The 20,482-nt window shown below is 42.0% G+C and overlaps 1 protein-coding gene across 1 annotated transcript in view; it reads left to right on the forward strand.

The window, feature by feature from the left end:
* LOC134612223 (uncharacterized) overlaps positions 1-20,482 on the forward strand; it is a 409,549-nt gene that overhangs the window by 241,333 nt on the left and 147,734 nt on the right. Inside the window, exons 6-7 of the mRNA XM_063456572.1 lie at positions 4,194-4,331; positions 12,752-12,857. Coding sequence (XP_063312642.1) covers positions 4,194-4,331; positions 12,752-12,857 — 244 coding nt within the window. The remainder of the gene's footprint in view (positions 1-4,193; positions 4,332-12,751; positions 12,858-20,482) is intronic.

A 20,482-nucleotide genomic window follows, 5' to 3' on the forward strand; every position in this document is an offset into this window, starting at 1 on the left:
CAGTGATATTTAATGAGGTCTGGTTCACGGTCGGCATTTCAATTCATCAAAACTGTGTAGTTCACTAGAGGTTCACCACATCAAATTCGTTAAATAATGTCTTCATAGACCATGCTTTGTGCACAGAAGCACAGTCCTGCTTAAACGGTAAAGAACAGCAAAGTTGGGAGTGTCCAGCTGTCTAAATGTATTTGTATCTTTTAGCAATGTAGATTGGATTATTGACAGAAGGAGAAGAAAGCCATATAATCATCCTTAAATCATTTAATTTATTCCACCCATTAATAATCCTCAAAATTAACTTCTCAGAACACAGTGTGTGCTTCCTGGGCTGCACCATAACTGTCACTAATGGCATTCTTCATTCATCTGTGTACAGAAATCCAACAGACAGGTGCTGTACGTCCACAATTCCATCTTCAGCCCAACCACACCAAACGAGGTGTCATCTACGGGCAGGCTATCAGATATCCCTGCATTTGCTCTGACACAGGAGATAGAGATAAACACCTGAGTACACTGCCAGTCATTTAGGCAAAAGCACTAAAAGGAAAGGACAACATAAAATAAAAATCTGCCATAAAAACACCATGGTAAAGGCTCCTCCAATACAAAGAAAAGGAAAAGAAAACAAGAATACCACTGGTAGTTGCCTACAACTCAACTACTAGAATAAGTATGTAACATTATTGAAGACCTACATCCATTCATCTCAGAGGACCCCATACTCAAATATTTCCTCAGCCCCCATACTAGCATTAAAATGAGACAAAGATGGTCTGCAGCAAATTAACCACAGAATAGGGCTCACACAGAATCACACTGTACAATACAACTAATCAGTCGGCAAACTGTGCCAACGTATATGTGCCAGTAACACAGCCAGACAAAAAAAAAATGCGACATTAAGGGTTCATATTTATGCACATATGCAAAAGTAATGTACATGTTACAGTGTACAACATGTGAAAAATGTTGCTACATTGGAGAACATGGTCTTAATGTAAAAAGTTGTTAGTTTTATTTCAGCAACTTGGCACTACCAGACTGGCTGTGCTGTAAGAGTTGGTTAAAAAAAAGGGTATAGGATCAGCGCTGAGTGATCTAGAGGAAAATGAACAAGTAGAAAGCTGCAACCTATGGGTATGAGGTTCCCTCCAACGTCCTCAGAAAAGAAATAGCAAAAAAACACAATAATAGGTCGCGCTAGACAGGAAAAATTTCAATAAATGAATAAAAAAATATATAATTTACTCACATATGATAATAAGACAAACGAAGAGTAAAAATAGAGATGTGCATAATAGTCCCAGTATATAGAAAAATTCTTGTGGGTTCCAATGGGTTAATAACGACTTGATAGTATAGTCAATGAGAGGCTGAATCTTCTATAGCTTAGGAATTCTTGACTCAATGACGAACATGTGGATGACAAAAACAGAAAGACTCCAATAGTGCAGACTGTGTTAAATAGATGGAATAGAGTGTATATAAGGGAGGTATTTCACTCATCTATTCAAGAGCATGTACTTGCTCAAGTATGATTAGCATTCACTGGCGTTGGCCCCCCACTGTCGGGATATAGGTGTAGACAGTTCCTCAATGTGAAAGAAAAATGGAAACAAAATATAGTGCTCACTGTATTCTTAAAAGTAAGTCTGAAAAGTAGAGGGCGTACTCACATTTGGATGAGCAGGATGTACTGCTCAATATGATTGCGTGGGTGGTATAGTCCCCACCTAGGATTCTTTGGATGATTGTCTGCTTCAAAGTGACGTATGACCAGGTTAAAAAAATAGGAGTAATAAAATAGAATAAAAGGTATATGGCAAATAAATGGTAAAAAAGCCAATATTCCTTTATTAATACAATATAAATATATATATAAAAATAGCCAAAACGCGTTTCGCCACACAGGGCTTTATCAACTGGCAATAATAAAATATAACCTGGTACAGAGAAGCTTATATAAACTTAGGGGATACATGGTTATTCAAATATTGGCGCCAAAATGACGTCATCAATACAGTGTGAATAATACAAGAATATTAAACATAAGAAACATAAATATAATAAAAACATAGTTTAATAATTGAAAGGGTGACTGAAAGCTTAGTAAATAAATTAAGCTTTCAGTCACCCTTTCAATTATTAAACTATGTTTTTAATATATTTATGTTTCTTATGTTTTTTAATATTCTTGTATTATTCACACTGTATTGATGACGTCATTTTGGCGCCAATATTTGAATAACCATGTATCCCCTAAGTTTATATAAGCTTCTCTGTACCAGGTTATATTTTATTATTGCCAGTTGATAAAGCCCTGTGTGGCGAAACGCGTTTTGGCTATTTTTATATATATTTATATTGTATTAATAAAGGAATATTGGCTTTTTTACCATTTATTTGCCATATACCTTTTATTCTATTTTATTACTCCTATTTTTTTAACCTGGTCATACGTCACTTTGAAGCAGACAATCATCCAAAGAATCCTAGGTGGGGACTATACCACCCACGCCATCATATTGAGCAGTACATCCTGCTCATCCAAATGTGAGTACGCCCTCTACTTTTCAGACTTACTTTTAAGAATACAGTGAGCACTATATTTTGTTTCCATTTTTCTTTCATATTGAGGAACTGTCTACACCTATATCCCGACAGTGGGGGGCCAACGCCAGTGAATGCTAATCATACTTGAGCAAGTACATGCTCTTGAATAGGTGAGTGAAATACCTCCCTTATATACACTCTATTCCATCTATTTAACACAGTCTGCACTATTGGAGTCTTTCTGTTTTTGTCATCCACATGTTCGTCATTGAGTCAAGAATTCCTAAGCTATAGAAGATTCAGCCTCTCATTGACTATACTATCAAGTCGTTATTAACCCATTGGAACCCACAAGAATTTTTCTATGTACTGGGACTATTATGCACATCTCTATTTTTACTCTCAGTTTGTCTTATTATCATATGTGAGTAAATTATATATTTTTTTTATTCATTTATTGAAATTTTTCCTGTCTAGCGCGACCTATTATTGTGTTTTTTTGTAAGAGTTGGTTACCTGTTGATGCTTCACTCTTGGAAAGCCCTCCTATGTCTGCTATAATCTTACAATTTCAAATATTTAAAATATTCTCTATTTACTCCAATAGTATTTACAGGGCTATTCATGAAGGTGAGAATTGCTGGGAATTCAAAGTGAATTTCTAATTTAAGTCCAACATAGCTAAACCAAAATAGAATTCACTTGGAGAATTTTTCTATTTGTCAATTTTTGTTTAAACTTCCAGCAATTGTCACTTTAGTGAATCACCCCCTATGTCTGAAATTTAGTATAGAAAGTAACTAAATGTTATATATGTGTCACTGTACTTATATTAGTGTTTTTGTTTATTTAAATTTAGCTTTATATACTGGGTAGCTGATTTAAGATGAGATAAATGTGGTTGTTGCTTATCTATACATTTTGTATTAACTTTTGATCAATGCACCTTGTGGCCACCTTTTGACCAATGCACACTTTTATTACATCTAATGTTCTCGCTTACTTGTGTATAGCTTCTTGTTGTCTATTTAAAAAAAAAAAAAATATATATATATATATATATATATATATATATTATAGAAATTAATAAAGCAATAGTTTTTATTATATTCATAAGTGTTTCAAATATTTTGTTTTACTTTATGGATGACTGGATTTTACCTTTTTTAAACTGCCATTTACCTCTTAGGGATCAACTTTCATTCTTACCATATGATTCCTTTTCACTTCCTGTCGGTTCATATTTTTTCCTTGCCTTTTTTATCTTGGGACATGCAAGTTTTATATTCTCTGCATAGCTTATGCTTTTGGTTACCTAACCTGATAATGTTTTAAGACAGTAGTCAAACTTACTTGTTAATTCACCTATACTCCACACCTCACTTTCATTTATGGAGTGGTTCTTTAGACAAAGCTTTTCTCTCCATGCCTTTTTTCTTTTCTAAAACCCACCATCTATGCAAAGTTCTTGTGTACTTTCCTAATTTTACCCATTTTTTGATTTTCATGTGTCTTGAGAAATGTCCTGGTTAAAGGACTGAACTGTTGAAAGATAGCTTAATTTACTATCCCTAACAAGGCCTACAAGTGCTCCTTTCGCACCTGGTTACAGCTGACTTCATTTGTCCTCATAGATCTGGAAACCCCACTAAAAGAACGATCTGTACGGGTTAATTTCCAAATGGATGAATCTTTCTCTGAGGAACAAGACATTCTGTGCAGTATATTTTCCCCAGTACTTTGCTTCCTCTCACCTGATGTCAGTGGCTCAGGTGAGTGCACCCTTAACATATGGATTATATTGACATAGGATTGCTGGGTGGTAGGTACCATAGAGTTGCTGGTACGTACATGTATAGCCTACTATTTCTGTTTCTGGTTATGTCATTTAAAGGAACACTATAGTCACCTAAATTACTTTAGCTAAATAAAGCAGTTTTAGTGTATAGATCATTCCCCTGCAATTTCACTGCTCAATTCACTGTCATTTAGGAGTTAAATCACTTTGTTTCTGGTTATGCAGCCCTAGCCACACCTCCCCTGGCTATGATTGACAGAGCCTGCATGAGAAAAAAAAAAAAAAACTGGTTTCACTTTCAAACAGATGTAATTTACCTTAAATAATTGTATCTCAATCTCTAAATTGAACTTTAATCACATACAGGAGGCTCTTGCAGGGTCTAGCAAGCTATTAACATATCAGGGGATAAGAAAATATTAATTAAACAGAACTTGCAATAAAGAAAGCCTAAATAGGGCTCTCTTTACAGGAAGTGTTTATGGAAGGCTGTGCAAGTCACATGCAGGGAGGTGTGACTAGGGTTCATAAACAAAGGGATTTAACTCCTAAATGGCAGAGGATTGAGCAGTGAGGCTGCAGGGGCATGTTCTATACACCAAAACTGCTTCATTAAGCTAAAGTTGTTCAGGTGACTATAGTGTCCCTTTAATAATGCCAAAAGAATATGCAGGATGTCTATGTTGTTCTAGGTTGTTTTATGGAAAATGTATTCTTCAGGTATACAGTTAAATCTGGTTTACTAAACAAAAAGTTTGTTTTAAAAAAGATCTTCATCATTGTAGTCACACTATAATTGTGCCACATTAGAAGAGATTGCTGCTGTGCTGTTTATTAAGTTTGACTTTGCATAACTGTTAAACTAATCTGAAAAAGTATTATTCTAAATATGAAATCTTGACCTGGTTGCAAATATGAAAGATGATGATAACCAGCTAGACTGTTTTTTTTTTCCCTTAATGCACTGTAATTGGGGTAAAATGCAAGATATGTACTTTGGCTCCTGTGGTCTCGCGGTGTCCGCTATAGACAAAAGTGTTGTACTCTTGCACATGCGTGACAATAAACAGTAATTGATGTGGGTTCCTGGAGACTGTGGACAGTGTGTGTTTTATTAAATAGCCTGGTACATGTCAATTGTGGTGAAACCAACCTCGCCACTGGGCATTGGAGGAGCCTGTTTGCACGCCTCCTGCCTGCTGACTATGGCCCCTGGGAGATTTGAACCTTTAAATACATTATTTGGGCATATTGTATTTTATTATGCTGCTGCTGGCCCTTTAAGAACCATCTGGGACATACTGTGACTTTTGGGAACAATGCCCCTTTAAGACTATGGCCCTTGGAAGATATTGCCTGTTAGAGACTATTTTAGCAGATTGGATTTTAAAAGACTTGCTGCCCCTTTAAATTGTATTGGAGCAGTTCTGCAGCTTTAAATTGGCACTTTGGATGCAGCCAAAGTAGTCGAAGTGGCCATCTTTGTTCATTCGAACGAGGTCAGCAGTATGTGTAGCCAAATCCATGGAACTGAAATCGGCTACACATTTCAACAAACACCGCTGACCCTTACCTTCTCCTACACTCCGTTTTCAGCTGCAGAGACTAAGTCCCGTTCGGCAGTTTGAACTCACTGCTATACTAAGCTAAATGCACGAATGGCCCCGTTCATGCATTCGAATGGGACTTAGTCATTTTTCGGTGTAAAATAGACCGACCACACAGCCCAAATCTATGGAACTGTTTTGGGCAGGAAAATGTGTCGGTCATAAAGGACTCCCAGCTAACTTTTTATCTACTGGATGGATTTGTCTGATTTTTTAGTATGTTTATATTTCAAGTACGCTGATATGAAGATTTGGATGTATATTTTTAAAGTTATAGTACATATATAAAAACTGTATTTTTGCTGCTTGTGATAATTATGTTAACCCATTGTGTACCATAATTATATCACAGGCAGAGGAGAGGATTTTGTGTGTAATTGCTGGGAGTGTTTTCTGTAATGTACGTATGGAGACCATATCTTCAGAAGGATATTGATACCTTAGAGAGAGTTCAAAGAAGGGCTACTAAACTGGTTCATGGATTGCAGGATAAAACTTACCAGGAAAGGTTAAAGGATCTTAACATGTATAGCTTGGAGGAAAGACGAGACAGGGGGGATATGATAGAAACATTTAAATACATAAAGGGAATCAACACAGTAAAGGATGAGACTATATTTAAAAGAAGAAAAACTACCACAACCAGAGGTCATAGTCTTAAATTAGAGGGACAAAGGTTTAAAAATAATATCAGGAAGTATTACTTTACTGAGAGGGTAGTGGATGCATGGAATAGCCTTCCAGCTGAAGTGGTAGAGGTTAACACAGTAAAGGAGTTTAAGCATGCGTGGGATAGGCATAAGGCTATCCTAACTATAAGATAATGCCAGGGACTAATGAAAGTATTTAGAAAACTGGGCAGACTAGATGGGCCGAATGGTTCTTATCTGCCGTCACATTCTATGTTTCTATGTTTCTATGTGTTATTGGTTGCTCTGTAAAACCCTGTGGGCAGTACGAAGTTTGTGGATTGGGAATAAAAGAGGCTGTATGTGCCAGTACAGTCAGTTCTGCTTGACCCTCAAAACGAAGTGTCGTCTCGTTATTGGGGGAATTGGATTGTATGCTGATTGCCAGGAGTGTAAGCTGACTGTATGATTTTCCTGTTCAGCAGTTTACAGCATTCATATGTTTGAGAGCACTTGTATGCTTCTCCGGTTCAGTGGTTGTGGTGTCTGCAAGAGTGCTTGAACCCTCAGGAAGCGCTAGGAGCATCCTTCAACGGAGGTACTCAGTCGGGGTGCCCGTCGATCCGTTACATTGGTGGCAAGCGGTAGGATGGCGTCCTAGTGCGAGGTAAAGCAGCTCAGAGACACCGTTCGTGGAGTTACAAAATTAAGGGCAACGCTAGCACTCGTGCAGCGCCCCTGGGAGCAGAGGTTTCCAGCGACTTGGTGCAGCCAGGTATGGAATGCTCTGGCTCTGAAGATGATTGACTGGCTGAGGTGAGGCAGCAAGTGGCCCAGTATGGGGATGATGTACCCATGGAGATGCGCCGGGTGATCTGGAACCAGGTCACGGCCGAGCGAAACACAAGGCTGGACCGAGAATTCCGGCTGGCGAAAGAGAGAGAGTATGCTCAGCGGAAGGAGTGTCACAGCAGCCGAATAGAGGCTGCATCCGAGGAGGTTAGCCGTCTTCCCCTGAGGCGGCCGGAGGAACCCGAAGTAGGGGTCCTTATAGACTGGTCCTGTGAGGAACCACAACAGGCAGGTGGAGATGGGACCGAGGTCTCTCCACCGGGCCCACCGGGATGCTGGGCAGCTGGCCCAGATGCCCAGCAGCAGCCGGAGTTGCGAGGTGCGGAAGCAGGTGGTCCTTACTCGCAAATGTTGAGAGACCTCACAGACTGGTCCTGGGAAGACCCACAGATGGCAGGTGGAGATGGGACAGCGGTCTCTCTACTGGCCCTACAGGGATGTTGAGCAGTCGTCCCAGATCCCCAGCAGCAGTGTGAAGTGCAGGGAGTGAAGAGCATCGACTCCCCTCCCCAGCGGCAGTGTACCTTGCAGGGAGGTGAAGAGCATCGACTCCCTCCCCAGTGGCAGGGTGAGCTACAGGGATGCTGGGCGGTCAGCCCAGATCCCCAGCGGCAGATTGATTTGCAGGGAGTGGAGAGCAGTGTCTCCCCTTCCCAGCGGCTGAAAGTGTGTAAGGGAGAGGAGCTTGTTACCCCCTCTCCCCAGCGGCAGCTTAGCCCACCAAGGGGAGACACGAAGTTCCCCACCAGCGCAGAAGGGACCATGGTACGGACAGTCGGACCTGTTCCCCAGCGGCAGAGTCTACTGGGAGGGGAGAACCTAGTCCCCCCTCCCCAGCGGCAGCCTAGCCCACCAAGGGGAGATGATAAGCCCCACACCTGTGCAGATGGGACCGTGGTCTCCGTGCCCAAACCACAGTGGGTAGGGACGGTCGGTCCTGTCCCCCTGCAGCAGGGCTGTTTATCCAAAGGGGAGACAGCCTGTCTTCCCCTCCAGCAGCAACACCAGGTCCAGAGGGAGGAGCCTACTAACCATTCTCCTCAGCTGAGCCCCAACCAGGCTACCCCCGTGGTAGCGCTGGCACCAGGGCAGAGTACCGCTGGTCTCTGCCACGCAGCAACCCACCGATCTGGAGGGCTAGTACTCCTCAGACCCGTGGTGGAGCCCCTGGACATGAACAAGCTACCCACTACCCCAGTTACAGTAACTTTTCATTGTGGGTGGGCTGCACTACTGACTGTTTTGTGGGTTGCTTGCTGGACTAACCAAGGCACTGACTGACAGGAGGCCAGATACCTTGTTAGTCTTTTTGGGAAAGGGGAGAAATGTGGCGAAACCAACCTCACCACTGGGCATTGGAGGAGCCTGTTTATCTGATTTTTGAGTATGTTTATATATCAATAGTGATGTCCCGAACGGTTCACTGGCGAATAGTTCCTGGCGAACATAGCATGTTCGCTTTCGCTGCCGCGGGTGAACACATGCGATGTTCGGTCCGCCCCCTATTCTTTATCATTGAGTAAACTTTGATCCTGTACCTCACAGTCAGCAGACACATTCCAGCCAATCAGCAGCACATCCTCGCTAGCAGACCCTCCCACCTACTGGACAGCATCCATTTTAGATTAATTCGGAAGCTGCAACCATTTTATTTTATTTTTTCAATAGCATATAAATGTTAAAAGCAGATACTCCCCCCAGACACTCTGTATTACTGCAGATACTCCCCCCAGACACTCTGTATTACTGCAGATACTCCCTCCAGACACTGTGTTACTGCAGATACTCCCTCCAGACACTGTTACTGCAGATACTCCCTCCAGACACTGTGTTACTGCAGATACTCCCTCCAGACACTGTGTTACTGCAGATACTCCCTCCAGACACTGTGTTACTGCAGATACTCCCTCCAGACACTGTGTTACTGCAGATACTCCCTCCAGACACCCTGTGTTACTGCAGATACTCCCTCCAGACACCCTGTGTTACTGCAGATACTCCCTCCAGACACCCTGTGTTACTGCAGATACTCCCTCCAGACACCCTGTGTTACTGCAGATACTCCCTCCAGACACTCTGTATTACTGCAGATACTCCCCTCAGACACTCTGTATTACTGCAGATACTCCCCTCAGACACTCTGTATTACTGCATATACTCCCCTCAGACACTGACACAGAGCAGAATAGGGACTGTTCCCCCTACATAGGGTCACTTGGCAGATATGGATTGACACCTATCCTAAGGATCCCTGATACACACTGACACAGAGCAGAATAGGGACTGTTCCCCCTACATAGGGTCACTTGGCAGATATGGATTGACACCTGTCCTCAGGGACCCTGATACACACAGACACAGAGCAGAATAGGGACTGTCCCCCTACATAGGGTCACTTGGCAGATACTTGGTGTATCAGGGTCCTCAGGGACCTACTGTCCTCCCCCCGGCCCCCACCCCTGCACGGTGGGTGGGGGGGCCATAAAAATAATGAGGGGCGGGACCTACTGTCCTCTCCCCCGGCCCCCACCCCTGCGCAGTGGGTGGAGGCCATAAAAATAATGAAGGGGGGGCTACTGTCCTCCCCCCTGGCCCCCACCCCTGAGCGGTGGGTGGGGGCCCAAAAAAAAACAATAAGGGGGGGACCTACTGTCCCCCCCCAGCCCCCACCCATTTTTTGTCCTTTTTTGGGGGCTGAAAAAAGATTTTAGAAAAAAAAAAGACGTCAAATGGTAAGTTTAATTTTTCTTTACAGTTTAGTTATTTTATTCCCCCATCACTATTTTTTTTAGGGTGAGGGGGGTAATTAGGGGGTAACTTTTTTGGGGTGGGTGACTAGGGGCTTGGGGACTCCTAGTCACCTTTGATGGGGGGGGAGATTTTTTTTCTGGCCCCCACCCACTGCTCAGGGGTGGGGGCCAGGGGGGGAAGACAGTAGGTCCCCCCCTCATTATTTTTATGGCCCCCAACCACCGCGCAGGGGTGGGGGCGGGGGGAGGACAGTAGGTCCCCCCACAGTTTGTATCAGGGTCCCTGAGGACAGGTGTCAATCCATATCTGCCAATTGACCCTATGTAGGGGGAACAGTATCTATTCTGCTCTGTGTCAGTGTGTGTCAGGGTCCCTGAGGACAGGTGTCAATCCATATCTGCCAAGTGACCCTATGTAGGGGGAACAGTCCCTATTCTGCTCTGTGTCAGTGTGTATCAGGGTCCCTGAGGACAGGTGTCAATCCATATCTGCCAAGTGACCCTATGTAGGGGGAACAGTCCCTATTCTGCTCTGTGTCAGTGTGTATCAGGGGCTCTGAGGACAGGTGTCAATCCATATGTCAAGGTGTCAATATGTCATATGTCAGGTGTCAATCCATATCCATTGTGATTTAGGAATGTTGGGTGATTTATGCTCTTTATGGATTAAAACCAGACTCTGCATCAACTGTGTAATTTTCCATGGGAGTTTTGCTATGGACCCCCCTCCGGCATGCCACAGTCCAGGTGTTAGTCCCCTTGAAACAACTTTTCCATCACTATTGTGGCCAGAAAGAGTCCCTGTGGGTTTTAAAATTTGCCTGCCCATTGTAGTCAATGGCGGTTCGCCCGGTTCGCGAACGTTTGCGGAAGTTCGCGCCCGCCGTTCGCAAACCGAAAATGTTGTGTCCGCGACATCACTATATTTCAAGTAGGCTGATTAATATGTATTTTTGAAGATTGGATGTATATTTTTAAAGTTATAGTACATATATAAAAACTGTATTTTTCCTGCTTGTGATAATTATGTTAACCCATTGTGTACCATAATTATATCACAGGCAGAGGGGAGGATTTTGTGTAATTGCTGGGAGTGTTTTCTGTAATGTACGTGTTATTGGTTGCTCTGTAAAACCCTGTGGGCAGTACTAAATTTGTGGATTGGGAATAAAAGAGGCTGTATGTGCCAGTACAGTCAGTTCTTCTTGACCCTCAAAACAAAGTTTTGTCTCGTTATTGGGGGAATTGGATTGTATGCTGATTGCCAGGAGTGTAAGCTGATTGTATGCTTTTCCTGTTCAGCAGTTTACAGCATTCACATGTTTGAGAGCACTCGTATGCTTCTCCGGTTTGGTGGTTGTGGTGTCTGCTAGAGTGCTTGGACCCCTCAGGAAGCGCTAGGAGCATCCTTCAATGGAGGTACCCAGTCGGGGTGCCCATCGATCCGTTACATCAATAATAGCAGGTATAGGGAACATAGACTGCCTGAGGCCCTTGAGCATGGGCTGATATCAATCAGAGTACTGTGGCAGAGACCAATTCCAGAGACAATGGCAGGCATATTTCTGAATGATTTTGTTCATGCACAGTAGGTCCCCAATGCTTATGCATGGGGAAGGTTTGGTTGGCTGAGATTATCAGTAATGGGGAGGAGCGGCCGCTGCGTCAAGACCGGCATAAGGTGGAATAAAAGGTGAGCAAAACTGCTTTAATTGAATGGTTAGAAGGGCTTTACACAGACATAGTTTGTGAACTCTTCTGATGCCAGAGCTACGTTTGTATTTCCAACATTACAGGTCTCCTTTAAAACCTTAGTATGAGTCAGATTAATTATGACAGGATTAATTATCACAAAAACTGCATCTCACCTTTCTGCATTCTGTAACATTTGTTTATCTCATGTTTCAGTTTTATTACAAACTTCTAAAATATTGTCAAAAATAATAATTATATCAAATATGTGAACCAGGAAGTATACATTTAGTTTTCGCTATTTCTAAGTAAGTACCAAGGCCTTGATTTCATTATTATAAGGAGGACAAGTAGAGAGGTCTGGTGATATGTAACTGGCGATGAATATGAAATAAAGTGGCAATAAGTACTGAGATCAAATAAACTGGACTGTGAGGGACTGGTGAAAGATTAAACAACATTTTCCTGCAATAATAAGGTGACTGATATTTTAAAGAATACTCCATGTGCCGTAGCTAATACAGCTAATTTTAGTGGTTATGGTGCCAGGAGTACAATGTGGCCATCCCATAGTAAGTATTGAAATAATCTGATTATCCACAAGTCTGCCATGCAGCCACCACCATCTCCTGCAAGAAGCTTCCATACTCATAAATGTTAAACTTTATTCAGCAATTGGCAAATTTTTTATTATGTTTTTAGAAATATATATTCTTAAATTGTTCCAATTTGAATAAACTTTCTCCAGTTTAAAGTCTTGCATCTATTTCATTTTTCTTTTATATTTTTTTTATATAGGATAAATAATTCTTAATTGGTTTTTGATGTACAACCTTTTAACTGCCCTTTATGTTAACCTTTCAGATTGTAGCAGCTCCTCTTCTAGTAGCGAAGGCAGCAGTTCTTACATTGTCGAACAGCCATATTTTAGCTCCCTCTGTGAAGAAGACCCAGAAGAAGAATTTAAGTTGTGAGTGTCACTATCCCACCCACGGGATTCTTTAAGGTCTAGCATAAGATACAAGTAATCCACACAAACAAAAGAGACTGCTCTCTTATGTGATGATTCAGGTGCTCCAGACCTAGGGCTGGCAAAACCAGGTATATCAGTCATAGAACAAGTATGGCCCAGGCACTCCAGATCAATGTTTTATTGGAACAAGAAGAGCAAGCTTGTCAAAGGCCTCTGTGCAGGCTTACACATTGCACTTCATGTTCATTCCAGCCCATTTGAAACCTTCAGATATTAAACAAGATTCTGCAAGTTCCAAGCACTATCTGACTGTGGTGAATGATATAATGCTTTTGTTTCTCATGGTAACTTCTTCATAATATGGTACTCTTTGCAGTCTTACCATTGGTGCTTACAAATATCCTTTCACAAGCGATAGAATGTGATCATTTGCTATTGCGGTCATCTACCCTGGCTCCTTTCTGGAACACTTCTCTGCCTTGCTCCTTCAGTTCTGTCCTCTGATATTCCATCCTTTATCCTTGAAGATTTAACATTTCTAAAGATGCATCAACTACCTCTGAAGCCTTTAAATTCCTCTCTATGACTGCCTATCTAGGTCTAATTCTTCTCCAACTTAGAAAGGAATAATGTATAATTGTGGAAAATACATGAGAGGGAAGAAATAAAATAATAATGTGAGTAAATGGAGGGGTGATCAGGATCGCCAACCAGGCAATGGTATGGAGCAGTGAAAGGTCTCCTTTCACTGCTTAAAAAGGTAACCAAGTCCCTCCCACAACTCCAGGCTACACCTTCACATTTGTGGTTGTGGCGCAAAGGCTGTATCAATAGCCGATAGTATGTAGACCTGTGTGAAAGTTACATGGTTATTTGTGAAAGTCTGTTGTGGTGTGTAAATATAGAGGGCAAAAATATAGAAAACCTTACTTTTAATTTTTTTTCAATCAACAAAATACATGATTAGAATTATTACCGTTGACATGCTCAGAAATGCTTGTCTTATGTCTTGATCAGGATTAGGTATATAACGGCAATAGGCGGTAGACTTGCCAGCAACCCAAAGTTTTAATAATATGCGCAGGAACATTCTTACTTGAGGCCGTGGAAGCTGCCCCTATTCTGATTGAATGACCTGAATTGTTTAATAGATTATGATCCAGTCTCATAAGAAAAATCCTAATGTACTGCATGAATGTTGATGTTGTAAGAACTGTTTCGTATAAGGTAAAAAAAAATTGTTGTGATGGTGGAGAGTGTACTATACTCTGATAGTTGTTTAATGTTTTCACTGGGCACCATTTTTTGTGTGTGGGGTAGTAGGCTATGCCCTATTTGGCTTGTTTTGTTGTGTGATAGGGAAAGGAGATAGAACTCATCTTGTTTTTTAAAAGCGAATCCTTTTAGGAAAAGAGTGGTATTATTGGAATTGGTAGCTCGACAAGGTTAATTCTAGGGGCCTCAGGAATTCCGAAAAAGCTAGATAGATGGCAGTTTTTATAACTCAAATTGTATGGAGTTTGAAAGGTGAGGAATCTAGAAAATCCGCCAAAGAGCAATATAATTGATTGTCTATTGGTAGTCTTTTTGGTGTTATGGAGGATTTTTGGATTCCTTTCAGTATGGTTTAATGGGATATGGGAATATGAATGGTTGCTTGTTTGTCCATAAATGTAATGGTGTTGTATGAAAGTTTTAAAGTGAGGTGGCAAAAAGAAGAAAAAGCAATCACTGATGCCATAGAGAATATGTCTGTATTACCAAACTTAGAAATAAATCTAATGCAAATATGAAAAGCTTTGTGATAAGTGTGGCTAGTGTGGTCCGAAAAAGCTAATTGTGACAGGTCTTTAGCATGATGTTAATCCGTTGCCAGATCAAGAAATGTTGTGGTGGCTGTTTCCAGCTGTGAGACTGTAGAATGTGTCATGTGAAAGGCCTGAAATTTAAATTGAGACAGGAAGTCAGCAGCCTTGTTATGTATGCTCGGTATATGCACACAAATGAGATAAAACTGGCAACATGCTGCAACCCATGTTAGTCTCCTTAGGAATTGCATGGTAAGCAAGGATGAGGAGCGGCCTTTGTTAATAATGTGACATGTAGTGAGATTGTCGGAAAAACAATTCACATGCTGACCTGACCACGTCGGTCCCCAGGAAACGGCAGCAACCACTATAGGATATAACTCAAACGTGGCTGACGTGCTTGAAAATGCTACCAGCTCTAAGGCATGTGAAAGCCATTTGCCCTAGAGCCTATCATTCCAGTGGATAGCAGCAAAGCCTGTTGAGGCAGCAGCATCCGTCCATATGACAGGAGATTTGTTAAAGATAGGAGGAAAAAACATGGTTTTCCCATTCCATTGTCGAAGAAATCTCTGCCACATGAGTAGGTCTGCCATAGTGTGGGGATCGAGGGAAATTCGTCTATCCTCAATAGGAATACAAGGCAATAAGCATGACAATCTGGAAATAAACAATTCCCTGTGGTACAATCTTCATGGCAACATTTAAGGACCCCAGAAGTGATTGCAGTTCTTTACAACTGCATGAACTTATTTGCAAAAATTGGTCTATAAGGGTGTGTATGTAGTAAGTTTTCTCATGGGGAAGACTGTATTCCATGGCCACCGAATCCAATCGGATACCCAGAAAGTTGATTACAGTGTCTGGAGCCTCGGTTTTAAATGGGGAAACCGGCACTCCAGTAATATAAAAAAGTTATATAGTGACCCAAAGATGAGTCGGAAATACTACTGGTCCCTCCACTTGATACTATGTAAGTGCCAAAGATGGGTATGCATTGGTAGGAGTTTTTGTCGGTCTTGCTCAGCCAGGCGCCTATGCCGGCAGAGATTATAAAGCTGGGAACAGATGTAGAGTGGGTAACTGAAAGATTAATTATCAAACTTTCTGTAAGTAAATTTTTCCCAGTGACAATGCCGATTGGGTTTGTATGCCAGGTGAAGATAGGGGGGATTTGGTTAGGTCCCAGTAGGAAACCTTGTGTCAGTTCCTGCATGAACAGGGAATCGACTGTGTGCTCCAATAAAGCAGTTTGCTAATTTTTACATTCTAAAGTATGAGGGCATGGCCATGATCGCTGTATGGAAACCTTTAGAGAAACCTGTGACTAGGAATTCAACCAAATATGGGGATGGATGATCGGCCAAAAACTGAGCCAGAGCAATCACATTAACAGATGTCCTATAGATTTGTGCATGCATTTTATTAGGGCACATTGATTTAGCATGTGCTCTAAATCAAGTTGAACACACGTGCACTGAAGGCACTGAAACTGCAGGTCCCTGCGTTAAAGTATTTGGAAATCTGCGATTTGCATTAAAATATAATTGGGTGACCTGGTTTATCCCTGATAGCTTTCTCCACCTTAGAAGAAATGCCAGGAACTGACAGGTTGCGGGCCAGGTTATCCAGACTGTCGGGACACAGATTGAAGGAGTGTGATGTAGAAGAATAAATTGCACAGACTGGTGTCCTGAGGCCCACAAAATGCCGACCGACAGTTCAGTGTCAAGTAGACTCCAATCAGTTTTGACTTTAAACTGGGTTAGAGCCGCTGCAGCTCTTGCTGAAAAAGAACAATGGTAATCAGAAAAGGCTGTGCCCATCATATTTGTGCCCCAGATATACCAGCTTGTGCAAGTATAAATCAAACTCCTCCCATATTTGGGGATATGGGGAACACATTACATGCATATAAATACTGAATGCCATAATGAATTCAGGTATTGCTAGTTTTTTACGAAGTCATCGGGTCGCTAGGTTTGAGGACAACAGTTAAATCCCTATACGAGTAGGTTTTATTATCTATGATATCCTGTGAGGCAATAAGAAGGGACACTAGATGTATGTACTTGCCTTTCAGGATATACTTCCTGATTTGTAGGGGAACCATGTGTGTTCACAACTTGAGCGTTAAACGTAGTAACCATAGTTAAAACCCTGTAGATCAGAATTGGGCCTAGTTAGGCTCGTAGTGGACGGCCTGGCAGAAGATATTGCCTGTCATTGATTTGACTCATGGAGGATAAGACCGAAGTCCTCATGTCATGGCGATCAGACCCACTGGAGCCTTCACCAGCCCCCGCATTGTCTGACAAATTTTCATTAGTCTGAATAGCTCTGCCTTCCTGGTAGTAGCTGGAAATGGAATGTGTCTTCTCCTTAATTCTGCTGTAACCCTAGGAATGGTCCATGACCTAATGGAGACGGGACTGGCTTTTTGCCGTCTCCCCGTAGGAGTGCCAGACCTAGCCCGGGGTGCTAGGGAGAGATAAATCTTTCATGCCTTACGGAATATGATGTATACCAAAACAGAATAAACAATTAAAGTAAGAAATTTGCCAAGTGCCAAAACAATTCCAATAAATGGTGACAGGTGACGCCCTTTTATTGCCAAGCGGCGTGAGAGGCTCTATCTATGCGTTGGCTCGAGTTGGTATCATGGCCACCGAACATAGCGGTGAGAATTATAAGCATACGACATGGGACAAACGCCGTGCAGAAGTGGCAAACTATTGCCCTATCTCCTTAATTAACGTTGACCTCAAACTACATGCATCTATTTTGTTAGATAGAATTAAACTGCTCGTATCATCTATAATTCATCCGGACGAGATAGGCTTAATCCCAGGTAGATCCTCATGTAATAACACATGCAGAGTGATTGATATTGGACGGACGAAATCCAGGGGCTTTCCCCTCCTGACGCTGTTGATTGACGCGGAAAGGCGTTCGACAGAGTCCAGTAGTGATATTTGGACAGAGCTTTGACTTCTTTTGGTTTTGAAAGCTGGATACATGATGCAATCAAGACACTTTATACATCACCATCGGCAAGAATATTAGGTTATGCTTTTGGTAATATTTTGGTCTTTCTTTAATCACATGGAGGGAACTACCAGCGTTGGAGAGCCTTTCCTAAATTAAGACAAATAACAGACATGTATTGTTATAAAGAGAACATAAGACCCTTCCCATTAGCTTACAATCTAGTAAATTGAATTTGGGTAAAGTGTACTGTAATTGCCTGCAGAATATGCTATGACACGTTTGCATTAGTTGCTCGGGGTATCAGCTCGGGGAATCTAGAGATAGAAGGAAGCAAAAAGAATTTTGAGAGCAGACAAGAGGTTTTTCTATATAGAAGTAGGGAGGAGCAGTAAGTGGTGGTAGAGAGGGGAATGTATGAAGTTAGAATTTGTTTGCCAGAACATTTATCTCCCTAAAAAAATATATGCAAATGTTTGAAATAAGTACAAAAAATAGTTGTAGAATAATTTAGCATTAAAGGGATTCTATAGTGTTAGAAATACAAAGCCATATTCACAAAACTACAGAGCCCTCTGGTTCCCCTCTTCCCTCACGCCCCTTCTCCCAGTCTCCAGCAGCAAAAGGGTTAAAAGAAACTTTAGTCACTTTCTGATTTTAGCACTTGTGTTCCCCCGCATAGTGTGAGGATGTCCAGCGTCATTCGGGGGACCAAAAGTCAGGAAGTGCTACTTGTGGCAATCTGATTGACAGCCACATTTACTTGGCAGGACAATGAGCTGAGATGGTCTGGGTAAGTATAGTATCCCTTTAAAAATTAAACTTTTCAAAACTTTAGAATTGTTTGCTGGAGGAATCAGCATGGTGAGTTCTGAAGAAGGAAGGACATGAAAAACAAAACCTCCAAAAGTCAATGGTGCAGAGGGTAGAGACACTGAATGTCAGTGTTGCACACTGTGCAACACTGCCCCAGGAATCACCTCTAGTAGCTATCTGAGGAGTGGCCACTGGAGGTATCCCTAGGCTGTAATGTAAACACTGCTTTTTCTCTCAAAACACAGTGTTTACTGCAAAATGCCTGAAGAGACTGATTATACTCACCAGAACAATACAATATGTTGTGGTTGTTCTGGGGACTATAGTGTCCCTTTAACCCCTTAAGGACACATGACATGTCTGACATGTCATGATTCCCTTTTATTCCAGAAGTTTGGTCCTTAAGGGGTTAAAAATGTGAGTATAATTATCATACAGTTTGGTATCAGAGTTGAGAAGTGAAATAGTTCTGAAATCACAGCATACATTTGGGGGGTGTTTGGCTTAGGAAACTTGATAATTGTGGCTGTCGACATTTCAGCAGAAATGTGTCCTATTGATTTAATTTGGTTAAAGAGTGAGGTTAAGTGTGGGGTTAACAAAGAGGCCGTAGAGCTGTAATGTTTGTGAAAACATCTGGCCCAGGGGCCTAATTAGTTGCCATGGACATCATTGCTTTCATTACTTCCTCCTCTGTGTTACGAATGTTCAGTACCATCTGTTGTTCAGAGGGATCAGAAGGAAGTTTGGGTAGGGATATGTCCAAGAAAAAGTTTTGAATTGCATTGTCCTCTTGGTGTGTTGGCCCTGTAAAAGAATGCAAATGTATTGACTATTGTTTGAGGATTTTTTTTTTTTATTATTTGGTCTAACTTCTGCTTTAGCTTGTCCGCTAAGAAATTCCCAGCCTTACAGCCTTATTTCCCATTAGGATTCGAGGTTATGTGGGCTATCTTTGTCCAATGTATTATTTTTTATTGTATGTACATACCATGTCTTAGTTATTTGCTCTCCTGATGAATGGGAGCTCTGCAGGATTACTTGTAGCCAAGTATAATCTGTTGGACCTCAGAACTACATTACTATTTGAGCTATTTAAGCACTTACATAGGGGTAAAAGTATTTTATACGTCTTAGTATACCTTTGTTTAGCATTTATTTGCATTTAGGTTCAAGGCTACAGTTATACAGTTGTATCTCTATCTGGCATCTGCATATTGAGCATAAAAGTACATTGTATCAATAATGGGCAGAGTGTAATGGGGATTCTTTAGTGCCAGGAAAACAAAGCCATTTTCCTGGCACTATAGGTTTTTAATGTGCCTTAAAACCCCTTTAATCACTTACCTGAATCAGGTCAGCCTCCGCCCACGCTCCTCATCCACCGACATCAGCCGGCGGGGGAGACGTAATGCACATTAGGATTTCCCCATAGGAAAGCATTAGTCAATGTTTTCCTATGAAGAAAAATCTGATGCTGGAGCAGTGGCGTACTAAGGGGGGGGCGGCCCGCCCCGGGTGCCACTGACTAGGGGGGTGCCATGACTTCCAGTGTCATGTGTCACCCCCCATCATTACGCTGCGCACAGCCGCAGCACCTTTGCGGCCAAACACCGGCGGGACTTCCTTCTTTATGAGGAGGAGGGGGAGGAGCGTTGAGGGCCGCGGCGTCGCGCAACCTGATGACGACGTGCGCAGCGACGTCAGTCCGCCTTCACGGATCTTCAGCGGAAGGATCCATTTCCGGGCGGTGAGGCACCCAGTGGTCGGACTCGGCGGGCAAGCAAGGCATCATCAAAATGTAAGTATAAAGTAGTTATTTTATGTCTGGGGCTGAATTAATTAAAGGGGGGGGGTGTATTAACTAGAGGGGGGTGTATTAACTAGAGGGGGGTGTATTAACTAGAGGGGGGTGTATTAACTAGAGGGGGGTGGATTAATTAGAGGGGGGTGGATTAATTAGAGGGGGGTGGATTAATTAGAGGGGGATGGATTAATTAGAGGGGGGTG

This window comes from Pelobates fuscus, chromosome 5 (assembly GCF_036172605.1).
Source record: "Pelobates fuscus isolate aPelFus1 chromosome 5, aPelFus1.pri, whole genome shotgun sequence".
In the NCBI taxonomy this organism is placed as follows: domain Eukaryota; kingdom Metazoa; phylum Chordata; class Amphibia; order Anura; family Pelobatidae; genus Pelobates; species Pelobates fuscus.